This window comes from Populus euphratica, unplaced genomic scaffold, assembly GCF_000495115.2.
Source record: "Populus euphratica unplaced genomic scaffold, PopEup_1.0 scaffold227.1, whole genome shotgun sequence".
In the NCBI taxonomy this organism is placed as follows: domain Eukaryota; kingdom Viridiplantae; phylum Streptophyta; class Magnoliopsida; order Malpighiales; family Salicaceae; genus Populus; species Populus euphratica.
The window spans coordinates 113,702-134,028 of NW_011500104.1; the positions used below are offsets into that span (position 1 = coordinate 113,702).

A 20,327-nucleotide genomic window follows, 5' to 3' on the forward strand; every position below is an offset into this window, starting at 1 on the left:
ATATTTCACAGATAAATAGCATTACCGTAAATTACTCTAAAAAAAAAACTTCATACAACATGCTAACGAGTTACTAGATAGTTGTCCCGAGCTATGCATTCAAAATTAAATAAACAACCAGCCTCTAAAACCAGAGCTGCAAACCTTTTTCTTATTTTTTTTTCCAGCGTCCCAGACACCATTTTCATCTCCATCACCAGTCACCCCCTACCTCATATTAAGGTAGATCAAATTCAGTATTTGTTGCTAGAATAGTGTGTGTGTGTGTATTATTCATACGGTTTGTGGGCCTGTGGGGCTTTTTTCATCTGCCTCCCATTTCTCGTCACCATCACATTCTCTCTCTAGTCACATCGCTCAGTGGATTTTCTATGAAAAATCTTTTATTTTTTTCCGAGGAGATAGGACTTGTGTTATTCATGGTGACGGTGGAGACAAGGGAAACCAATTAATTGGTTGTACTTGAAAAGATAATTGAAGATAAGGATGTGGTTTACAATTGCATCCCGAAACGTGTTTTATAATTTTTTAATATTAAATTTTGTTTTACAAAATAAAAAAATATTATTTTAACATATATTTTAAAAAAAAAAACAAACGTAGAAGTCGTTTCTTAAATACCTTCTCAATTAAAATCTCTTCACTACGAACTTGCGATTGGATTAATTTCTGGATAGGTAGATTAAGCAATTATGATCCCATGCATGTACGTCTTCATAAAACAAAAGAGGCTGGCTCCCTTTTCATTGTCTATCTACGTGAATTTTATTTGATGTTTGGCGAAAGGATTAAATGTTGTGGAAGGGGTGGACACTGTAAGGGCAATTAATTTAAGCTTTGAAAAATTAACCCCCCCAATGTTAATGGTAATTTGTATTTATATATATGTGATTTCCGATTAAGGTTTGGTGCTTGATGGTCTAAGAGGTAATGTGATATTTCAAATTATATTTGGTTTGGAAAGGCGTATCTTTTTCAAGTCAACTATAATTTCAACCACATTTAAATATAAAAGCAAGCTATACTTTCTGAAAAATAGAAACCAGAGTATTAGAACGCTTAAACCATGGAAAATCCAAAGTAATTTGCTCATAATAAAAGTAGGTAGATGCATAAACAACACAACTAGTTTTCTTAGTCCTGTACATCTGCTTAATTCTCGTCACACAACATGGTAGACCAAGCTACAAAGGGTACTAGAAATTAAACAGAAAACTTCCTCGTGATCAAGTAGAAGCCACTTATTCTCGTACAACTCAGGAGATCCCCGTAGACAAAACACAGAACAGCATCAATCCATGTTCAGCTTTTACTTCACACTGCAACAAAACAATTTTATTTTAAGAAAAAACCAGTACAATCTCGATCAGGATCCATGAATAAAATGGAAATTAAACATCGAATACCATAATAAAGCATCTAGTTAATCATACCTTTTGCAGTCAGTAGAGGGGTCAATCTTGTAAGGAAGTTTAACCCCACATTTGCCGGGAAGTCCAGCAGCAAGAGCAACATTACGACTATTGTATGAGAATTGACTAGCCGTGTTTTTCAAGCACGTACACACGCTCTGGCGATCCGGTGTGGTACGGGCCGCACTGTTAATTCCCCTGATCGCATTGCAGCAGTTGCCTGTCAGTGCCCCATTGCCGACTACATAGGATATGCAAGGGGTTAAGGTGTTAATCACCTGATTACATGAAATCGCTGCTTTAGTGGTGGATGCAGTCATGACCATGATGCACACAACCAAGCAAACTAAATTAAGGGCTCTCGGACTTGGCATGATTGATGAATCTATTGGAGCTAGCAGATTATAAGCTTCACTTGTTATTGGCTGAAGGGTGAGTTTTAGGGCTCCAGGATGTGGGGTTTATATAGGGAAAATGTGCAGGCATTACTGGTGAAGATTTTGTGTTTTACGATCAACATATTAAATTCTTGGTAGTTGAGGTTAATGGAATTTGGTTGCGAACATAAATGCTGCAGTAAATTAAGCAAGTGACTAAACATCAAACCCCAACTATCACCATGGGCAGATTAAAGACAGAAGCTACTCCAAGCATACTGTTCTACTTACCGGTCGCAGGTTCGTACATACATCGAAGTAAAGACAAATAGATTTTGATGTGGATGTTTTTTAGAGTATTTTTACTTAGAATATATTAAAGTAATTTTTATTTTATTTTTTAAATTCATTTTTAATATTAGTATATTAAAACAATAACTTTTTAAAAAAAAATCAATTTTTTTTTTAAAGTACAGTCGCCCAACAGAACGAACTCAAGAGCAGCCCTACTATGCATGAACTGAGCTTAGCATTATGTGAAGAGATCTTCGGAAGTTTGAACATGGCATCCTCTTTCTAAGGTAATTGCAGCGCGGATTGAGAGGTAAAATAGAGTCATAATTTGGAGATTGGATTGCATTAATTCACTTGTCTATTCCTTACAGGGAACTACATCTCTATTATTAGCTGATAATAATTGTAGGGGTAGCTCTGCTTTAACAACCACAACAACAAGAAGTCAAGAACTGCAGTCAAATTAATTAATTTATATAATTATACTGTGATACATAATTTTGTTTTAGTATTTTTAAATTAAAATATATTAAAATAATATTTATTATTATTATTTTTTGATATTACCATATTAAAACTATCTAAAAACATTTTAAAAAATTATTTTAATATTTTTCAAATAAAAAATAATTTAGTAACAAATAATTTACAAATACTTTGAAAACATGTGTAAAAAATAATTTACAAATACTTTGAAAACATGTTAGAACCTAAAAACAAACAACTCACTGATAAAATCTATTAAGGAGATATATATATTACATCCGTCAAATTTTGAGGTTTTCACTAAGAAAATCTCAAGATCAAACTCTGAGAAAAGATAGAATCGGAATGTAAAGAGGACGATAACCCTTGTTAAATAATCGCAAATCCATTGAACATCTACTTGAAAAAAAAAAAAAAAAAAGAGCAAAGATGGGCTAAAAGAATACTTGTAAGCATGGCCAATTCTACTTTCAGCAGTTTTCCAAGAATGGTGAGATTCCTTATGGTCTAGGGTTCTTCCATAAGTAATATTCCTTTTCTATTTCCACCTTTTATAGGTTATCAACATTTTTCGTACATGGGCACTCAAGAATGATTAAAGATCAACAAAGTTTTCAATTGTAATGAAGTCTTTGATAGCAAAACGATTGTGACACACCCTACCATACTTTCCTTCCATGTGTTCTTGTTCCTTTTAGAGATCCAGAACCGGATTGTTAGTTGTTGCTATTTATTTTTGTAACCATTAAAACTCTCTCCGGGCAGTCTCTACCCACCAGTTCTTGTACACATAAATGGTGAAGAGGAGCAGTGTGATAGCATGTTTTCAGAAGCAATACAAGGATAGAAATTCACGTTTTTAGTATAAATCTAATAGATTTGCAATCGAATTAAAACAATTGACGAAATGTTTAAGATATTTTCATTCCATGCTCTTTGTTTATTTTATCAAAAGGATCTCTCTTAACTTTTTTCTTTTCCTTTCAATTGTTTGTGTTACAAGTGTTCTAGCTTTTTTACGAGTTAGACAACACTTTCACGATATTGTTATAACTTTACATCTATTTGTTAGAGTAGGTATAAATTTTATCAGATTTTTCAATAGATCCGAGTTCTATATAAACATTTGAAATGTTATTTTTTTAATCAAATTATTGAATTTCAAAATTTTAAAAAATTATAAGTGTTTTCTCTATTTATTTCCTTGTAATATATGACTATAGCATTAGAAATTAAAAACCCTATTTTTTATCGAATGTTATATGTTGCTGTAACTAATGATACAAGAATTCACCGTTAAATGTGCAAAAGAAAAACTCGTAATTGAAGTGAAAATGGAGTTAATTAAACTTTACTCTTTTCTTCATTTGACAGCAATAGATTCCAAATAATGGTGGATGTGATGAGGTTGCAAAAATAATAGAGAATATTCTAGAAAGAATTATTCCTAGAAATTCTTGTATATTATTCACAATGTGTTCTACGATTTCTATTTCAAGATTGCATCAATTTTTTTTTTAATAAAACTTCTTAGAGGGCATGAATCTCTTCTTTAATAAATACCTGCACAAAGTCCCCTAGAAACTCCTGAGAGTGTTGATTGAGAACCCTTCAAAAATTAAGTCAGTACGAAGTATTTTTGTGTGGCAAAAAAATATTAATAAATGTAATGATTAGCTTTTATGAAGATAGAGAAGAAGAAGAGGAAGATGATGTAAAATTAAGAAAGAAGAAGTAGAAAATATGCTTATGTCTTAGAGTATAAGATTTCAAACCCCTTTCTATATATTTCTGCCCTCTTTTATATTATATGACTTGATCTTCATACAACGTAAGAGAAGCAAAGTATAAGAGGCTTAATATGGGCTTCATACAACGTAGGAGAAGCAAAGTATAAGAGGCTTAATATGGAGTTACTTTTCAGCTATGCACTAAACCTGAGTGGCATTTGATTCAACTCACACACTAAGCTCAGTAAGAGTTGAGTTCAGCTTGTGACAATATCCATTTTATAGTCTAACATGGAGTTGAGTGTGGTCGCATCCCTGACCCAACAGGGGGTTACATGTGGACACCACATAGGCCAATGTGGAGAAATTATCCTCCTTAATTGTTTGAAGTCACCACTAAGTATTTTGATCACTAGAAATCTTAATTGGTCTTCAGAATCTAGAAAAACAAATTGATTGTGTATAAAAAGGATAATATCACCCCTAATATATCTTACCTACAGTAAACTGCATTGTTTATTTATTTGATCACTAGGTCGTTATTGTGTTTTTCTAATTGTTGCTCTATCTATTGGTTAAAAATTGGTCCACCCAAATATATTTTTGTATTTGTTTATTTTAATATTAGGAATACTTCGTACGTATAAGTTTGTAATCCTTGAAATTAAAGTAACTAGATTGAATTTTTTTTTAATATGTTTTTGAAATATAAACCAAGTTTTCATGGATTAAATAAACTTGTTATTAAATCAAAAAATACATGCAGAAATAATTTTTTTAATTTTGGTATTAAAAAAATACTAAATCATGTCATATATTTTTATCTTTATTATTATATTTTTTTTTATACAAAACATGATTTAGTCCCTGAAAGTTTAGAAATAAGAGAAAAAATCTGAATCGGTCACATTCTAATCATTAAAAAACATCGACCTTGGAGTTAATGGTTCATCTAAAAGAGGTGAGTTCAATTAAATGGGTTTGGTTATTTAATCATGATGAAAAAATATATCAGAATCTAGAAAGTTTATTTTGATTTAGTTTAATTTAAAGTTTCCAAACTAATTAAATGTGTTATAGAATTGGAAATGAGGTTACTGAGATTTTTAATATGTTTTTTAATATGTATTTTTATGTGAAAACATGTTAAAATTTTAGTTTTGAAGATACAAAAACTCCGACCTTGATTTTATGGTGACTAGAGATTTTCTAAATTTGTTACTGTGGACACATCACATGCTTGGATGAACACTTTTTTTTTAAAAAAAAAGATGTAAATAGGTCTGGCTTCGCATGCATAAACTCTTTTAGATTATCTTTTCGAGCATCAACTTGCTTAGGTTTGATTTTTATAGTCCTTCCTTAAATTATTTTTATTTTTATTTTTTATACTTTAAAATAATTTTTTTCAAATAAAAAATTAAAATAATATTTTAAAAATTACAGAACGATACCATATTTTTCAAGTAGGGTTAGAAGTTTTTAATAGTAATGTTGTCTATTACTTTAATTTATGAATTATATATGAACCTAATAGGTACATTTTTATTTATTTTCATGAACATTAATGAAACTAAAATATCCAATTTTTTTTTATTGTCAAGATTTTATGTAATTTTCTCAAAGTAATAATACTATTTTTTTTCTTCTCTTTTTTTAGTAGATAGTTGCATAAAAATCATCAAGGCATATTTGTTTTATTAAAATTTTCTTTTCAAATTATAATAAATTTGTATTAATATTCAATGCTATAAATATAAAAATACATGTTCTTACAAGAAAATAAATACATAAACAAAATTGATAATGCATTATATATTGATTAGAATGAAAGCTTGCAACATAGGGTAGACAATTGAAGTAATACATACGAGGAGCCAGTTTGGGAATCACTATTTTAGCTATGACTGTGACTTTTAAGTTATTGGTAATTTTTTTAAAGGTAATGCCATCGTAAATATTCATATCTTTGAAAATTAACTATAAAGTGTTCGGTAATTTTTTAAAAGCTAATGCCATCGTTTTTTCCACGTATTATTCTTAGAAGCTACAATTTATAATTTTTTAAAAATCAGGATTGCAGCTAAAAGCCATGACCACAACTTTTCTAAATAGACCTAAATTATATCATCTTTTTTATATTAAGATTTTTATATTTTATAATTATAAATATTCATATCTTTGAAAATTAACTATTCTTTTTGCAATATATATATATATATATATATAAACACTATATCCAGTCGGTGACCGACATGGAAAATTGCAAATGGAACAGGCCTTTCGGCTAAAATAATTTCCACGGTACTCGTTCCTTAAACTGGGCCCACCTACACGACAGGAGTAGCTGATGAATTAATACATGTCCCGTACAGGTGTGCAAGATGGCACCCAAACTTTGAATTTTATCAATTTAACCCTTATATTTGAAGTTTATCTCATCACTATTCTCCATTTAACGTCCTCAAAAGAAGTAATTTATTTTCTATATACCCCTCTGGCTTAATTTATTTTCGAGTTACCATTACTACTTCTTACATTAGCCTCCCCTTAGAAATATCTGGCTCCACGCTCAGCCACTCGGCTTCTAGATGTTTTTTCTTAGTTTTTATCGCCTCACAAAAATTGTTGGGAAATCATCCTGAAAGAAGAGTGATGTTAAGTATAAGATTCAGGAATAGGATGGAATTATTAAATGGGAAATTATTGTAAGTGAAGTTTATAATGAGGTATTTGATGTGTAAATAAATAGAATATAAATTATCGGTAAATTAAGAGAAAAAAAGAGTGTGTTATGTTTATTTTATCAATAAAATAAAAATAGAAATTAAAATGATGATATTTCTTGGAGGTTGAATTTTATATTTAGTGCTTGGAGAATAGAATTTAATTCTCAAAAAACATGGGGTGATGATGAGAAACTAATTATCCCCTTAAATAATTCATATAAATAAAACCAAACAAACGTAAATTCCATTAGCATAAAGTTTAACGTCCCATAAACTCCTTGCCAGACGATAACACACGATTTTATAAATTAAATATTACATATAAACCATGGATGACGAGATTAGTAATAATCTAAACAACCTAACAAACTTGTAGGTCGATTTTTTTTTTATTTCGAATATTAAGACAGAAGATAATGATAATGATCAACTAAAATTTCAAATACGTAGAAGATAGCAACAACATAGGAGAGACTAGCTCAAGTGGAAACCGGGAAATTGCAGCTCTAGCTGTCACTTCACTTAATCCTGCTTCATAAAAATTGAAGGAAATATTAGTAAGAAAACCCTACTCTCTTCTCAAGTAGTAGGAAAAAAATACAATATATATAAACCGATTACACACACGATAGCGAAGACAAGATCGAGGTTGTGAAAAATGCAAACCTGGAGCAGTCAACGGAGGCGCTAAAAGGGTAAGGAATTTTAACTCTGCAGATGCGAGGGAGATCAGCTGCGAACCTGAAATTGACTATACCATACTGTTTGGCAGTTGTTTTCAAGCAACTACAAATGTCTCGGCGGTCCTTGGTGGTTCTAGCAGCGTTGTTGACATTCTGAAGTCCTCTGCAGCAACTGGGACGAACTCTCTCACCCTTACTGAAGTAGCCAAGGCACGTTGCCAAGTCAACTTTCACAGTATGACATGGTATCGAGGCTTCAATGTTCAACATGGGGGCATTGACCACCATGCATAGCAAGAGAGCACAGAGCAGCTTAGCATTAGCTATGCCTTGATTTTCCAGAGGTATGCTTTAGTTGAGAAAGAAGAAGTGCGATTTATGTAGAAGATGTACTTGTGAGCATGAAGACAAGTTGTCTGCCTGAATTAATGACGGAGAATTGAGACCACTAATAATAAATATTTAATTAAATTAGAATTCAGGGGGGGGGAAGAAGCATTGCATTAATCGCAGCTACACCATCAAAGTGATCAATGGGTTGGTTTGGAGTTGGTGCCTGGAAAACATTTACAAGTTCAATCAGCTTTATGAAGGTTTAGGAAGGCCTTAATTTATCTTTTCTTCTTCAAATATCTAGTTTTCTAAGAATTTCTTTGGACTCCTGCTGTTACTTACCTCAATTCTCAACTTACTGAACTCATCTTGTAACTCTTGATCATTGTTGATCATTTTTCTCTAAGGTTCTCCGGTAAAAAAGTTCTTGTTTTGCTAACTACTATTTGACCTTGCATTCTCATGCTTCCAAGTACCTCGGATAGTCCACTACTTTTTCCACCACTTTTTCATACTAAGTAATTAGGGTTGACCGAGGGTTCTCCTTCCCGTTTATTTTCGTGGACTAATACAAGTTGCCATCAATCATGTCTGATGGCTTTTAACTCGGTTAAAGAATGAGAATTCTTAAACAACCCGGTATACTATGCTAAACCCTAACTCCTTATCACATGTTAAATGCCTCCCAACTGCCAAACAACTAGTAAGATTAAATAACTAATTGGTGAGAATTATGCTTTACCTTCATGTAGCTCATAAGATAAGATCAATTATCTAAGGTGTTTTTCACCTGAAGTTACTTTAAGGGAGTATTTGATATTTTTTTATCCATACCTTCTCATCTAGGCTTTTCTAATCTTAACTCAAAATCAACTTCATAGACTTTATATTGAACCACTAGAAGTTATTGAAAACCTCTCTGGAGATTTCCAAATAACTGATTATCCATATGAATAATAGAGGAATACAACACTGTATTACTCCTTTTCCATTCATCTAACAATGATTTAACAACAAGAAATTTTCAACCAAGATAATTAAAGAAAGGTTATTTTGTATCTATTCATATCAACAAAAACATTGGTGGCTTTGACACTAATGATCCTAACAACTTCCAAAGGAAACCACACTAACCCAAAGATAGAAAAGGCAAGTATTTGATATCTCTCTTCTCCCAGCTTTTCCTTATCTTTATTTTTCTTTAGCTTAATTTCAATGAGTTTTCAATTGAACCCCCTCTTAGTTGTCCTATATTGATTGACATGGCCTAGGTGCAGCAGTTTAGCAACATAAACAATTACGTCTTTGATACTTTGTCTGAAGCAAACCTTATGAAGTAAACCTTATGACGCTCGTTTAAAAAGTTTAAGATACAAACATATTCTTCAATGGTGGGAGTCATGTTAACATCACCTTTAACATCCTTAAAGGTGAAACATTTGTAACCCAGATCTCAAAAATGCATTAAGGCCTTGACTATAGAAATGTGTATTAGGAACCTTACCAGTAAGGCAATTCTCTCATATCTTATCCCGAATAGGGTATCATCCACATTGCTCAAGACTAACACAAACTTCTCTATATTATCCATAGAGCAATTTACTTTGGTCATGTGCAATCATTTCCCAACTTTTATCCTTAGGCAATCCCCTTCATCCCCTTCAATTAATTGCATCATCTTTGAGTTTTGCTCATACTCGGAAAAAGTCATTGAAGTCGTGGTCTTATATCAAAGAGTCTTGCAAAGTTTAGGATTTAATTAGGTTTGTCTTAATGCAAAATGAATTATTAAGGAGTACATATCCTATGGACAAGTTCTAAGCCACTATATAAGATGTAGGCTTACTACTTAGTTTCAAAAGGGTTTATAATCTGCCTAGTAACCACCTTTTATGAAGAGAGTATAGGAGATCTATAATGAATGGTTATGACACAGGTTAACCACCCTTACTAAGTAAACGCTCAACTCATAGTTAGATGTTTCACGAATCTGAATCCTGATTGAAAGTTATGAAGCAGATCACTACTTCTCACCTAACCTAGAATTGGGTTTATTTGAAAATTAAAAAGCATGAAAACACTAATCCATAACCAATGTACTTATGCATGAGCAATGCATAAAAAAACAATGCATGAACAATATGTAAAAATACACACAAAAATTATATTGCATAGACCAGCAAAAATAAACAAACAAATAAAGTTTAGTCTGACCGGACAAGTCCCTAATGGAGTAACCATCTTGTCATGATGTTCACGGTGTCGAATGATGGATCAGTCTTCTAGAATCAAAGGGTTTTGAGGTTTGATCAAAAAGTTATAATTCTAAGATTTAAGAGTCGCCACCTAATATTATAGTCACTAAAAAACCTAATGATATGCAAGAGTCTGAGTAATAGGATTAGTTGTGTAAGAGGAAGATGCAGCACTCCCGATGCACTTTACCCATAGTAAGTTGCATCGTTGATAAATTGTTAATCTATGGTATGTTTCTATTTGTTGGTCTCATTTATGGTTCAAGAAAGATCTCCTTTTATACCAAATATTAAAGTATACAATTAAATCCTAATACTCTGGATATTATTAAAACAAATTAATTTTTGTATGATTTTTGGTATTTTTATCAAATCCTAATAGATAATTATAAACTGGTAACGATATTTATTTTGCATGATAAAATATGACTTTGTATTTTAGAAAATATGCATGAAAAGCTATTAGAGTTTGGTCGTATGCATAAAAAAATATATTTTTTATGTTTTTTAATAGAAGAACTTTTTGAAATTATTTTTTAATTTTTTAAAATTTTAGAGAAAACTATATATTTTTTTATTATCAAACTTGTATATGTCTATGATATGATATTAATTGAAGTTATAAGAAAACATATTTTTATGTTTTATCTTAAATGGCGCCCCAAATTAAATCTTGATTTTAAGAATCAATTCAATTTTATCCCTACCAAATTTTAAAAGCACTCCTTAAGTCCAACATGTTTCTCATCTTGGTCTTTAATCTTTATGTAAGCCTCAGGATTTTGAAGGACTTAATGGTTTAATTTTGCATTATTCTCCATTTCTTTCTATTGACTCAATTGTCAGTGAGTCATTAACTGAAGAAATACATCTTCAGTCTTATTGTGAAAAAGAAAATTATCTCAACTTCTAAACCTTATATGCTAGAAATACATTTTCTAATAATCAGAATAAGCATTACATAAAGGTTGCCTTTAGCAGGTGCAGTGTTTGTAATCATAAAAGTCAGTGAAAGGCTTGGTGTTCCAAATTGAGACAGCACAATAAATCACATCTATTTCAAGCTTGAAAACCTGATAACCAGTCACAATCTAATGCTCACAAACCACTGCAAGATTACAAACCATCATAGTCTAATACTATAATAGCAATTTCTTCGGGTCCTTTCACTGATCTTAATACTCTGACTAGGCAATTTAACAAGTTTCTCCCCTTACAACCATATTCAATATCTTTTTTTTATATATATATTATGTCATAACTCAATTTTTGAACAAATAATAAATGGGGTTGACAACACAAAATTTGAAGTTTAAGGATGAAATTATTAAATTTAAGAGTCAATTGATCATAACCTAATTTTTGAACAAATTAATAAGTTTGAGAATTTAATTAAATTTTAGATTAGTTTAATTAATAAAATTAGGGGCTTAATTGAAGAATTAATATGTTTGTGATTTATTTAAACTTTGATTTAATTAATTAAAGAAATCAGGAATTTGATTGAAAAAATTTAAAGCTGATTAAAGGTAAAATTGCAGAAAATTATAATCCAAGGACCAAATTGAATATTTTAGAAGCACAAGGCTGTTGTGTAAATAGCATTTAACTGAGGATTCAATTGAAATTTATCTAAAGGCATAATTAAAAAGAAATTTTTAATTATTAGGGATCCAATTGTTATATTTCCAGAAATAGGGGTGAAAGTGAAAATTTCATTTCTGCAGAAACGGCACCGTTCCTGGAAAACAGTCGTGTATCTTCTTCAATCTAATTCAACAGGGAAGCTGGAAAATCAATAGCAAAGCCGACCTAATCGTGACCACATCCTCTGCCCACAATCCCGTTCATAAAGGGATAACAGTCCTGTAAAGGCAGGATTGGTTTAGGGGTAAGCTCTCTGGCATTATAAAAAGGCAGAGCAGAGCAGGAAAGAGGGGTGAGTATCAAAAACACAGAAAAATAGAGCAAATGAGGGGGGGAAGGAAGAAGAACAAAAACCCAGAAAACCAAAAAAGAGATTGAGGAAAAATTCCCAGAAATCCAGAGCAAAATACACAGAAAAAACTCATAAACACAAAGGCCTACCATTGCTTTCATCTTTGCATACATCCCTGCAAAAAAAAAAAAACTCAAAAACACAAAGGCCTACCATTGCTTTCATCTTTGCATACATCCCTGCAAAAAAAAAAAAACACTCAAAAATATCACAGAAAGTCGGCACTGTCATCATCTTAGAAGTTGCTAGAAGATTAAAGCATATGGGCACAGAATCAAAAGGAAACAGAAGGAAAGGAGATGAGAGATACCACCGAGCTGCAACCCTCTTCGCTGTTCCAGAAGCAAAATCTGCTTGAAGAAGAAAGCAGACCGCGGACACAGGAGCAAAAACACTGTTTTGCATTCTTCAAACCCGTTTTGCATTCTTTGAATTTTGTGTTGCAAGAACACTGTGCGAAAGTAATGAAATTACCTTCGCATTATTCACACACGTGTGAAATCACTTCACGCATGCTTTCTTTGATTTTTGCTCAGCCGGTCACTGGCTTGGACTAGCGACCAGGCCGGGCTGGCTAGGCCTTGCCAAAAAATAAAATTATCTATAGTTAAATATTTACCAACATCAAAGTTGGAACTATCTGTAATTAAATATTCATTGGCGTCAGAGTTAGGAATATTACACGCAAAACCACCGTAGCATAAACCAACAAAACATTAGTAATTTATGACAAAGTCAGCAATGCAGCTTGTCTTAGGCAAGACGCTCAAGGTGTAATGATATCTATCTTTTTTTGCTTAACCAGTCTTGTATCATAAAATATCTGTTGACTAGTTAGGGTTTCTAGTAACCAAAATACTAGGTGGCGACTCCTTAAATAATATCATTCCTCATCAAAGAATAAGATGCCAAAAATTTATTCTTTTTCAGACTAATTTTTAAGGTCTCCTCAGTGTCCGGGTGTGACAGAATAGTGACTCCACTAGAGACTTAAGACAAAGCTTTGTCTTTTATTTGTTAAAATTGTTACAAATGCTTGTTGTGTTTGATTTTTTAATTTTTTTAGTTTATTTAATTTTACTTATTTTTACAGCTTTTGCATCCATATTTATTCATGTCTTCATACATATATTGGATCTGGATTTATGCTTTCACACACCATACATTTCATAATAAACATTTCTTGTATCAACTTTAAGTTAAGTTGGAGAGTAGCGTTACCCGAATGGCTTTAACCTGGGTAAGACTTGTGAAATCATCCAATTTTCACTTGATTGTTTACTCGATAGTGGTTGATATGCCTAACTGATATTATTCAGGGCCTATATCTTAATGCTACTTGTAAACCTCACATTAACCTTCAAAGGAGATCATTGAGCATGCGAAAGATCTTTCAAGACTAGATAGCAACCTACCCCGGGCATTTAATGACTAGAACCTACCCTTTACGTTGTTCTTTATGTAAATTTCACTAAGGAAAGCTTAACGTATAGCATCTTCATTACAAGATTGTTTTTGGGTGATATGATAGTCGTTAATCGAGAAGCCACAACTGTTGAGTATGAGCTCGAATCTAAATTATTGCATATAACTGAAGGAGACTGCCCTAGACAAGATGATAGTGGGATACAGTTGCTAAAAGATATGAGATGTGTAATAAATAATGCCAGTCGTTTGCTTTCATTCACCAAATACTTGGCCGACGAGACAGAATTTATTAAGATATATAGGAGAATTTTACATCTTCTGAATATTCCAGTGTTGTCATTAGCCATAAAAGCCCTAATTCATTTTTGGGATCCTGATTATCGATGTTTTAGATTTGGGGATGTCGATATGGTTCTTACCATTGAACAATATGGTGTTTTGATAGAATTTCCTGAGGATAACCATAAAGTGGGCTTTCATCAAAAGATTGAGAATACTATAGAGGAGCTTGCTGAGCTATTAGGAATCTATCAAATGAGCTTATATAGAGAGAAAAAAATTTTTGGTGGTTTGAGATGGAAACGATTAGAAGAGTTGTTGATTGCTAAAAAAATCTAATTCAGGTGCTCAGTTGGAGGTATACAGAATATTGGCTTTGGAAATGTTTAAGCTACTTTAATGTCCATCAACTACTGGAATTATAAGCTTAGAGGCAACCAATTTGTTTGTTAAGTATGAGAAGACCAAAATTAATCCTTTTATCATGATCTTAGTTGAAACTTTTTTTTCTCTCAATCATTGCAAAAAGACTGGAAAAGGTTCTATGAGATGTTGTGTTCCATTGCTATTCATTTGGTTGGTAAGCTATATAGAATATGAGACACCAATATTTCAAATTTTTTGATAGCTCGATCAAAAGCCACTCCAGTTACTTGTATGAAATAAATGGGAAAACTTTTTTTAAGATGATTGGAGGGTAAAATTGTAAAGAATTTGACAAAGCAATTTTAGTTGGAAAGGTCCTTAGATGAAAAATACAACATATCTAATAGGTTATGTACCGGCTTTGGTTGCAAGATAGCATGGGGGCATACAAAGCATTCCACAAACAGCTGGTTTAGCTCAATTTGCTGGAGTATACAAAGGAGATACCATTGAGATGCTAGAGAGCGTTAAACAAGATTGGAAATTTTTGGTACCAGTGAGAAAAGAGACTGGCGTAAGGAATCCTGTAATTAGTGAAAGATATCTCGAATGGTGTAATGAAGGAGTCACTTTCATAGCGAAAGTTTCTGAATCTGTAGGCATTCAAAGGAAAAGAGTGAACTATAAAAAAGAATTAAGAGAACAAAAAAAATTGTTACAAGTTGAGCTTAAAGCAAACAAAGAATATAGAGTGTCTTTATAGCAGCAGTTAGCCAAAAAAAAGACTATAAGAAAAGTAGTTGAAGAAGAAAGGGATTCTATAGGTCAAGATTGGATAAAGGCAAAAAAGGACTTGGAAACACAAAAGACAATTAATCAGGATATGACATCTTATATGGCAAAAGCTAAGCATTGGGAAGAATTAGCTATCAAGACACAAGCTATATTAAAAATATGTCAGGTGGACATGGTTAAGCTTAAAAACCAATTAGGAAAAGCTGAGGTTGTGACTAAAATTCATGAAGAGTGAAGAGTAGAGTTGAATGATCATAAGGTTGAAGTAGAAGCACTGAGATCTAAACTGGACAAAGAAAAATTGAAGACTGTACCACTTATGAAAAGCTTAAAAATGATAAAAACAACATAATCAAACATTGGATTATACCAATACCTTTTTGTTTAGAAACAACTTGATTCATACTTAGAGGATAAGGGAACTACAAGATCAAATTGATCGAGCGGCTGTAGAAGCCCATTTATTACGAGTGGAAGCTCGACAAATGGGAGGTGATATAATAAAGTATCGAAGAAGCTTGGATAACACCGATCTTTTCTTAAAAGCAATAGCTAACAGAGATAGTGCTTTTTCTCCTTTAGTAGATTAGATTAATTAATAAAGGGTTGAGACCCACATTTTCAATGCAAAAAAATATATGTATATGGCTGAAAGCCTAAATGTCAAAAAGTTAAGCAGATCTCTTCTTGGTATCATAACAATGATATCAAGTTCAAGTTCAAACCACATATCAAAAGAATGACAGCCATATGTCACTAACGAGCGAATCCATATTCAATATATTGTATTCATATTCATGCATCTCATACATTTGCTTATAAATTATCATATTTTGCATATAACAGGTTAAATATAGGTCCCCAACTGAAACGTATCCATAACACTCATTTACAAAAAAAAAAGAAAACTAAAAGAGAACTCAGTTAGAAATTCAATACCAAAAAGAGTTAGAAGCTTGAAGGAAAATGTAGCAAGACTTACTAACCTGCTTAAAAAGACTTTGAGGTCTAGATCTGGAGAAAGAAAATCTTCTCACCAAACATCTGCTACGCAGCTTCCACCAATGCCTACAACTCCTTTTGTTCCCCCATTTGAAACTGAACATAATGCTCATTTCTTACTTGCCCAATCAGCATATTCAATGAGGGTCCCCCATGATGTCTTGACAGAGGAAGAACTTCAAAGGAATAGGATGGTAGAGGATGATAGTCATGAAAAACTAGTTGCTTTAGAGGAAAGAATAAAGGCAATAGAAGGGAATAATTTGTATGATCCGATAAAGACCACTGAAATATGTTTAGTGTCTAATGTGGTTATTTCTTTAAAGTTTAGAGTGCTAAAATTTGTTAAATATACTAGAACTCAATACCTGATCACCCATCTTAAAGCATATTGTAATAACATGGTTGAGGTAGTACATGATGAGAAGTTGTTGATCCATTTCTTTCAAGATAGTTTAAGTGATGCTGTTCTTGCATGGTATATGCGTTTGGATAATAACAAGATCAAATGATGAAAGGACTTAGTTGATGCTTTTATTAGACAATATAAGTTTAGCATGGACGTTGCCGCCAGATAAATCAAGTTTGCAAGCCATAGAAAAAGGCATTAAAGAGTCTATAAGAGAATATGCCCAAAGGTGGTGTGAATCAGCTACACAAGTAAATCCTCTATTGTTGGAAAGGGAGATGATTGGTTTATTTTCCAACATTTTGAAAGCTCCATACTTTGAATACTTGATAGGTAATATTGCACAGAATTTCTCTGATTTGGTTATCATAACTAAAAGGATCAAACAAGCTGTTCGAATAGTTAAGATCGTGGATCCAACTAAAAAAAAGGTTTTGTTAGAAGGAGAAAAGAAGCAGAAATTCATAATGCTAAAAAGGGAGGTAGAGGAAAGAAAACCTACTAAGATAATTATAGTTTCAAAACTATTACACCTACCTCTTCCATATCCAACATAAAATTCACCTCACTTACAAATACCCAGAATAACTCAGCAAACAACCAAACTAATAATGCCTACCACCCAAGAAGAAATTTTTCAATTGACCAAGCGCAACTTTCATCGTTATCCATGTCTCTCCCTGAAATGTACCATAGGTTGCTTAGTATTGGTCAAGTAGCACTTGTTCATTTAGCTCCCTTACAACCACCATTCCCTATTTGGTATAAACCCGTTCAAAAATATGAATATCATACTGGTGCTATTAGTCACAATATTGATGGATGTGCTACATTCAAAAGAAAAATCCTCCAACTCATTAAAGTCGGGTGGATTTCTTTTGATGAATCTTCAAATATGAACTCAAACCCTCTGCTAAACCATGCCTCTAGTAATGGAGGAGTTAATAGCTGGGAGATAAAAAGGGGAAGTAAAACAATGATAAGGGTGATTATGGATAGATTGTATGGAATGTTGAGGCAAACTAATTATCTGAAGACACTAGTTAGAATACAAATTGTAAGAGATGCGAATGAATATTGTAAATATCATCAGCAGTTTGGGCATGATATTCACTTTTGTGAGGAGTTTCATTCTAAGGTAGAAGATATGATGACATTAGGAACATTAAGATTAATGAAACTCGAAAAAGAAAAGTTAGTAGGAACAATGAGTAGTTGTAATAAGAAAACAAAAGTTTGTAGATATTTACCAACTGAAGAGGGTCCGCCAAAAATGATCCTAACCAGGCCTATAAATACTGTTAATGGAAGTTATAATGTCCAACCCTATAACTATGGTTATTCCTCTCATATCACGAGTCCTGCCCTTGTTTTCCACTCAGAAATAGAAGGACTCACTCGAAGTGGGAGATGTTTTACTCCTGAAGAGTTGGATGATCATAGAAAGGCTAAAGGAAAAAATATGGTGGAACTAGCAAAGAAAAATAAGGTCAATAAGCCAGTAAGTGATGAAGAGGCTAATGAATTTTTGAAACTGATAAGACATAATGAATATAGTGTGCTTGATCAACTAAAAAAGGCATCCGCTAGGATTTCTTTATTATCATTAATATTGAGTTCAGAATTGCATCGGAACTCACTTCAAAAGGTTCTTAATGAAGCATATGTTCCTTGGGATATCACACAAGGCTCTATAGAACATTTGATGGGTAGGATTCAAGCCACCAACTACCTCTATTTTACTGATAATGAGCTAGATCATGAAGGGACCGGTCATAATAAACCACTGCATATCACGATAAAATGCAAGGATTGTGTTATTGCTAAAGTGCTTATGGATAATAACTCTGCTCTAAATGTATTGCCAAGGTATGAACTTGATAAAATGTCAGTTGATGCCTCTCACATGAAGCCAAGTGCCAAGACTGCTAGGGCATACGATAAGTCACCTACACCAATCATTAGGAGTATTAATGTTGAACTGATTATTAGCCCACAACCATTCCAAGTCATATTACAAGTAATGGATATTCATCCATCATACAACATTTTACTAGGGAGACTTTGGATCCATGCAGCCCGAGCTGTCGCATCTTCATTACATCAACGGGTCAAATTCATCATCAATAGGAATTTGGTGACTGTGAGAGCTGAAGAAACTTTGTCAATGATGAGAAATGTATCGATCCCTTATATAAAAATTGAAGAAATGATGAAAATATGCATGCATTTGAAGTTGTAAATGTTGAATGGGTACCAAAAAATACAATACGAAGAAAGCTAGAAATTTCTAAAGCGGCAAATTGGAAAATTCTCACATCTGGTTTTTAGCTCCTTCTAGACTATATCTAACAGTATTTTTGTGGATTACTACTTTCTTTCAAGAATCTAAGGGTTGGTTGTTTTTTTCATTTAATAATGCATTGACATGCCAACAGGTGCCAAAGCAGATGAAACCAAGATAGCTGGAGATAACTTGGCTCAGCTAGGTAAAGGAGGGGCTGTTCTCATGGTTTGCAGAACTTGTGGTAAGAAAGGTGATCATTGGACATCACGATGCCCATACAAGGATCTTGCTCAACCACCTGAAACCTTTATTGACAAACCCGCTGCAACAGAGACAGCTATGGCTGCCACCGGAGCAACCAAGGGTGCTTATGTCCCACCAAGCATGAGGGCAGGTGCAGAGAGAACTGTTGGATCAGATATGAGGCGCAGAAATGAAGAAAATTCAGTTCGGGTTACTAATTTGTCAGAGGACACCAGGGAGCCTGATTTGCTTGAACTATTCCGTACATTTGGTCCAGTGAGTCGTGTCTATGTTGCTATTGATCAGAAGACCGGTGTCAGCAGGGGCTTTGGTTTTGTCAACTTTGTAAGCAAGGAAGATGCTGAGAGGGCAATAAACAAGCTCAACGGATATGGTTATGACAATCTAATTCTTCGAGTGGAATGGGCAACACCCAGATCAAACTAGATTGTTCAGAATCGCTATGCATTTCTTCTGGTAGGCATGGTTCTATGCTTCCTAATGTGTCTTCCTGAAGAATGCTTGTTGTTCTTCAACCTTGGGATTTTATTATCAGATAGAGTTGTTTAATGTTCATGACTGGATTTCGATGTTTTCTTTGCTGTTATTTTTGCTCCTCGAACTGCTTTATAAAGCGCGGAAGGGTAAATTCTTGAACAAAGAGCTGAAGAGCAAATGAGTTTTTCCTAGACACAAATGCAGTTTTTTGAGAAAATATTCGATTATTGTTTGAACTCTTGTCACTTTAATCTCAACTATGAAAGCATCCTAGAAACCAAATGATATGTTGTCTATTAGGATTTGTTTAGCCAATTGCACGGTTCTGTTTCTATCCATGACCTTGAGAAAAAGGTTTGGCTGGCTAGGAACACTGGTCAAAAGTAACTGAGCCGGGCTAGCATTCCTGATTGGATTGACTCAATCTATCAGCTAAAGTTGGCTGGTCCTTTTTTTATCTGAACCTTTGCTTTTCCGAATTTCTGTATTTGGCCTCAAATATTGTTATGCAATCTCGAAAATACCTATAATTACGTTAATTAAGAAACTGAAAACCCAGCTAACACACACACACAGAGACACTCTATCTAATTTTTAAGGATACGAGTAGTCGTATAACAGTCTCTAGGTTCGAAGAAATTGATGTAACAGTAAGGTGGTTATGAACCCGTTCCCCATCTGAACTTGCAATGGACATGTTATATATATATATATATATATAT

At 33.0% G+C, this 20,327-nt stretch overlaps 2 protein-coding genes across 2 annotated transcripts; one reads left to right on the plus strand and one right to left on the minus strand.

The window, feature by feature from the left end:
• Window positions 1-1,050: 1,050 nt before the first annotated feature.
• On the minus strand, window positions 1,051-1,860 carry LOC105109566 (non-specific lipid-transfer protein 1). Its single transcript, XM_011004306.1, has 2 exons — window positions 1,434-1,860; window positions 1,051-1,319 (listed from the first exon to the last, which is right to left on the minus strand). The coding sequence occupies exons 1-2, from the start codon at window positions 1,784-1,786 to the stop codon at window positions 1,310-1,312; spliced, it is 363 nt and encodes a 120-aa protein (XP_011002608.1). The 5' UTR covers window positions 1,787-1,860; the 3' UTR covers window positions 1,051-1,309.
• Window positions 1,861-18,938: 17,078 nt separating this feature from the next.
• Window positions 18,939-19,790, plus strand: LOC105109567 (eukaryotic translation initiation factor 3 subunit G). Its single transcript, XM_011004307.1, has one exon. The coding sequence runs from the start codon at window positions 19,006-19,008 to the stop codon at window positions 19,552-19,554; it is 549 nt and encodes a 182-aa protein (XP_011002609.1). The 5' UTR covers window positions 18,939-19,005; the 3' UTR covers window positions 19,555-19,790.
• Window positions 19,791-20,327: the final 537 nt, after the last annotated feature.

Coding starts and splice junctions, on each gene's coding strand:
- LOC105109566 (XM_011004306.1), bottom strand. CDS start 1,786: ATGCCAAGTCCGAGAGCCCTTAATTTAGTTTGCTTGGTTGTGTGCATC.
- LOC105109567 (XM_011004307.1), top strand. CDS start 19,006: ATGCCAACAGGTGCCAAAGCAGATGAAACCAAGATAGCTGGAGATAAC.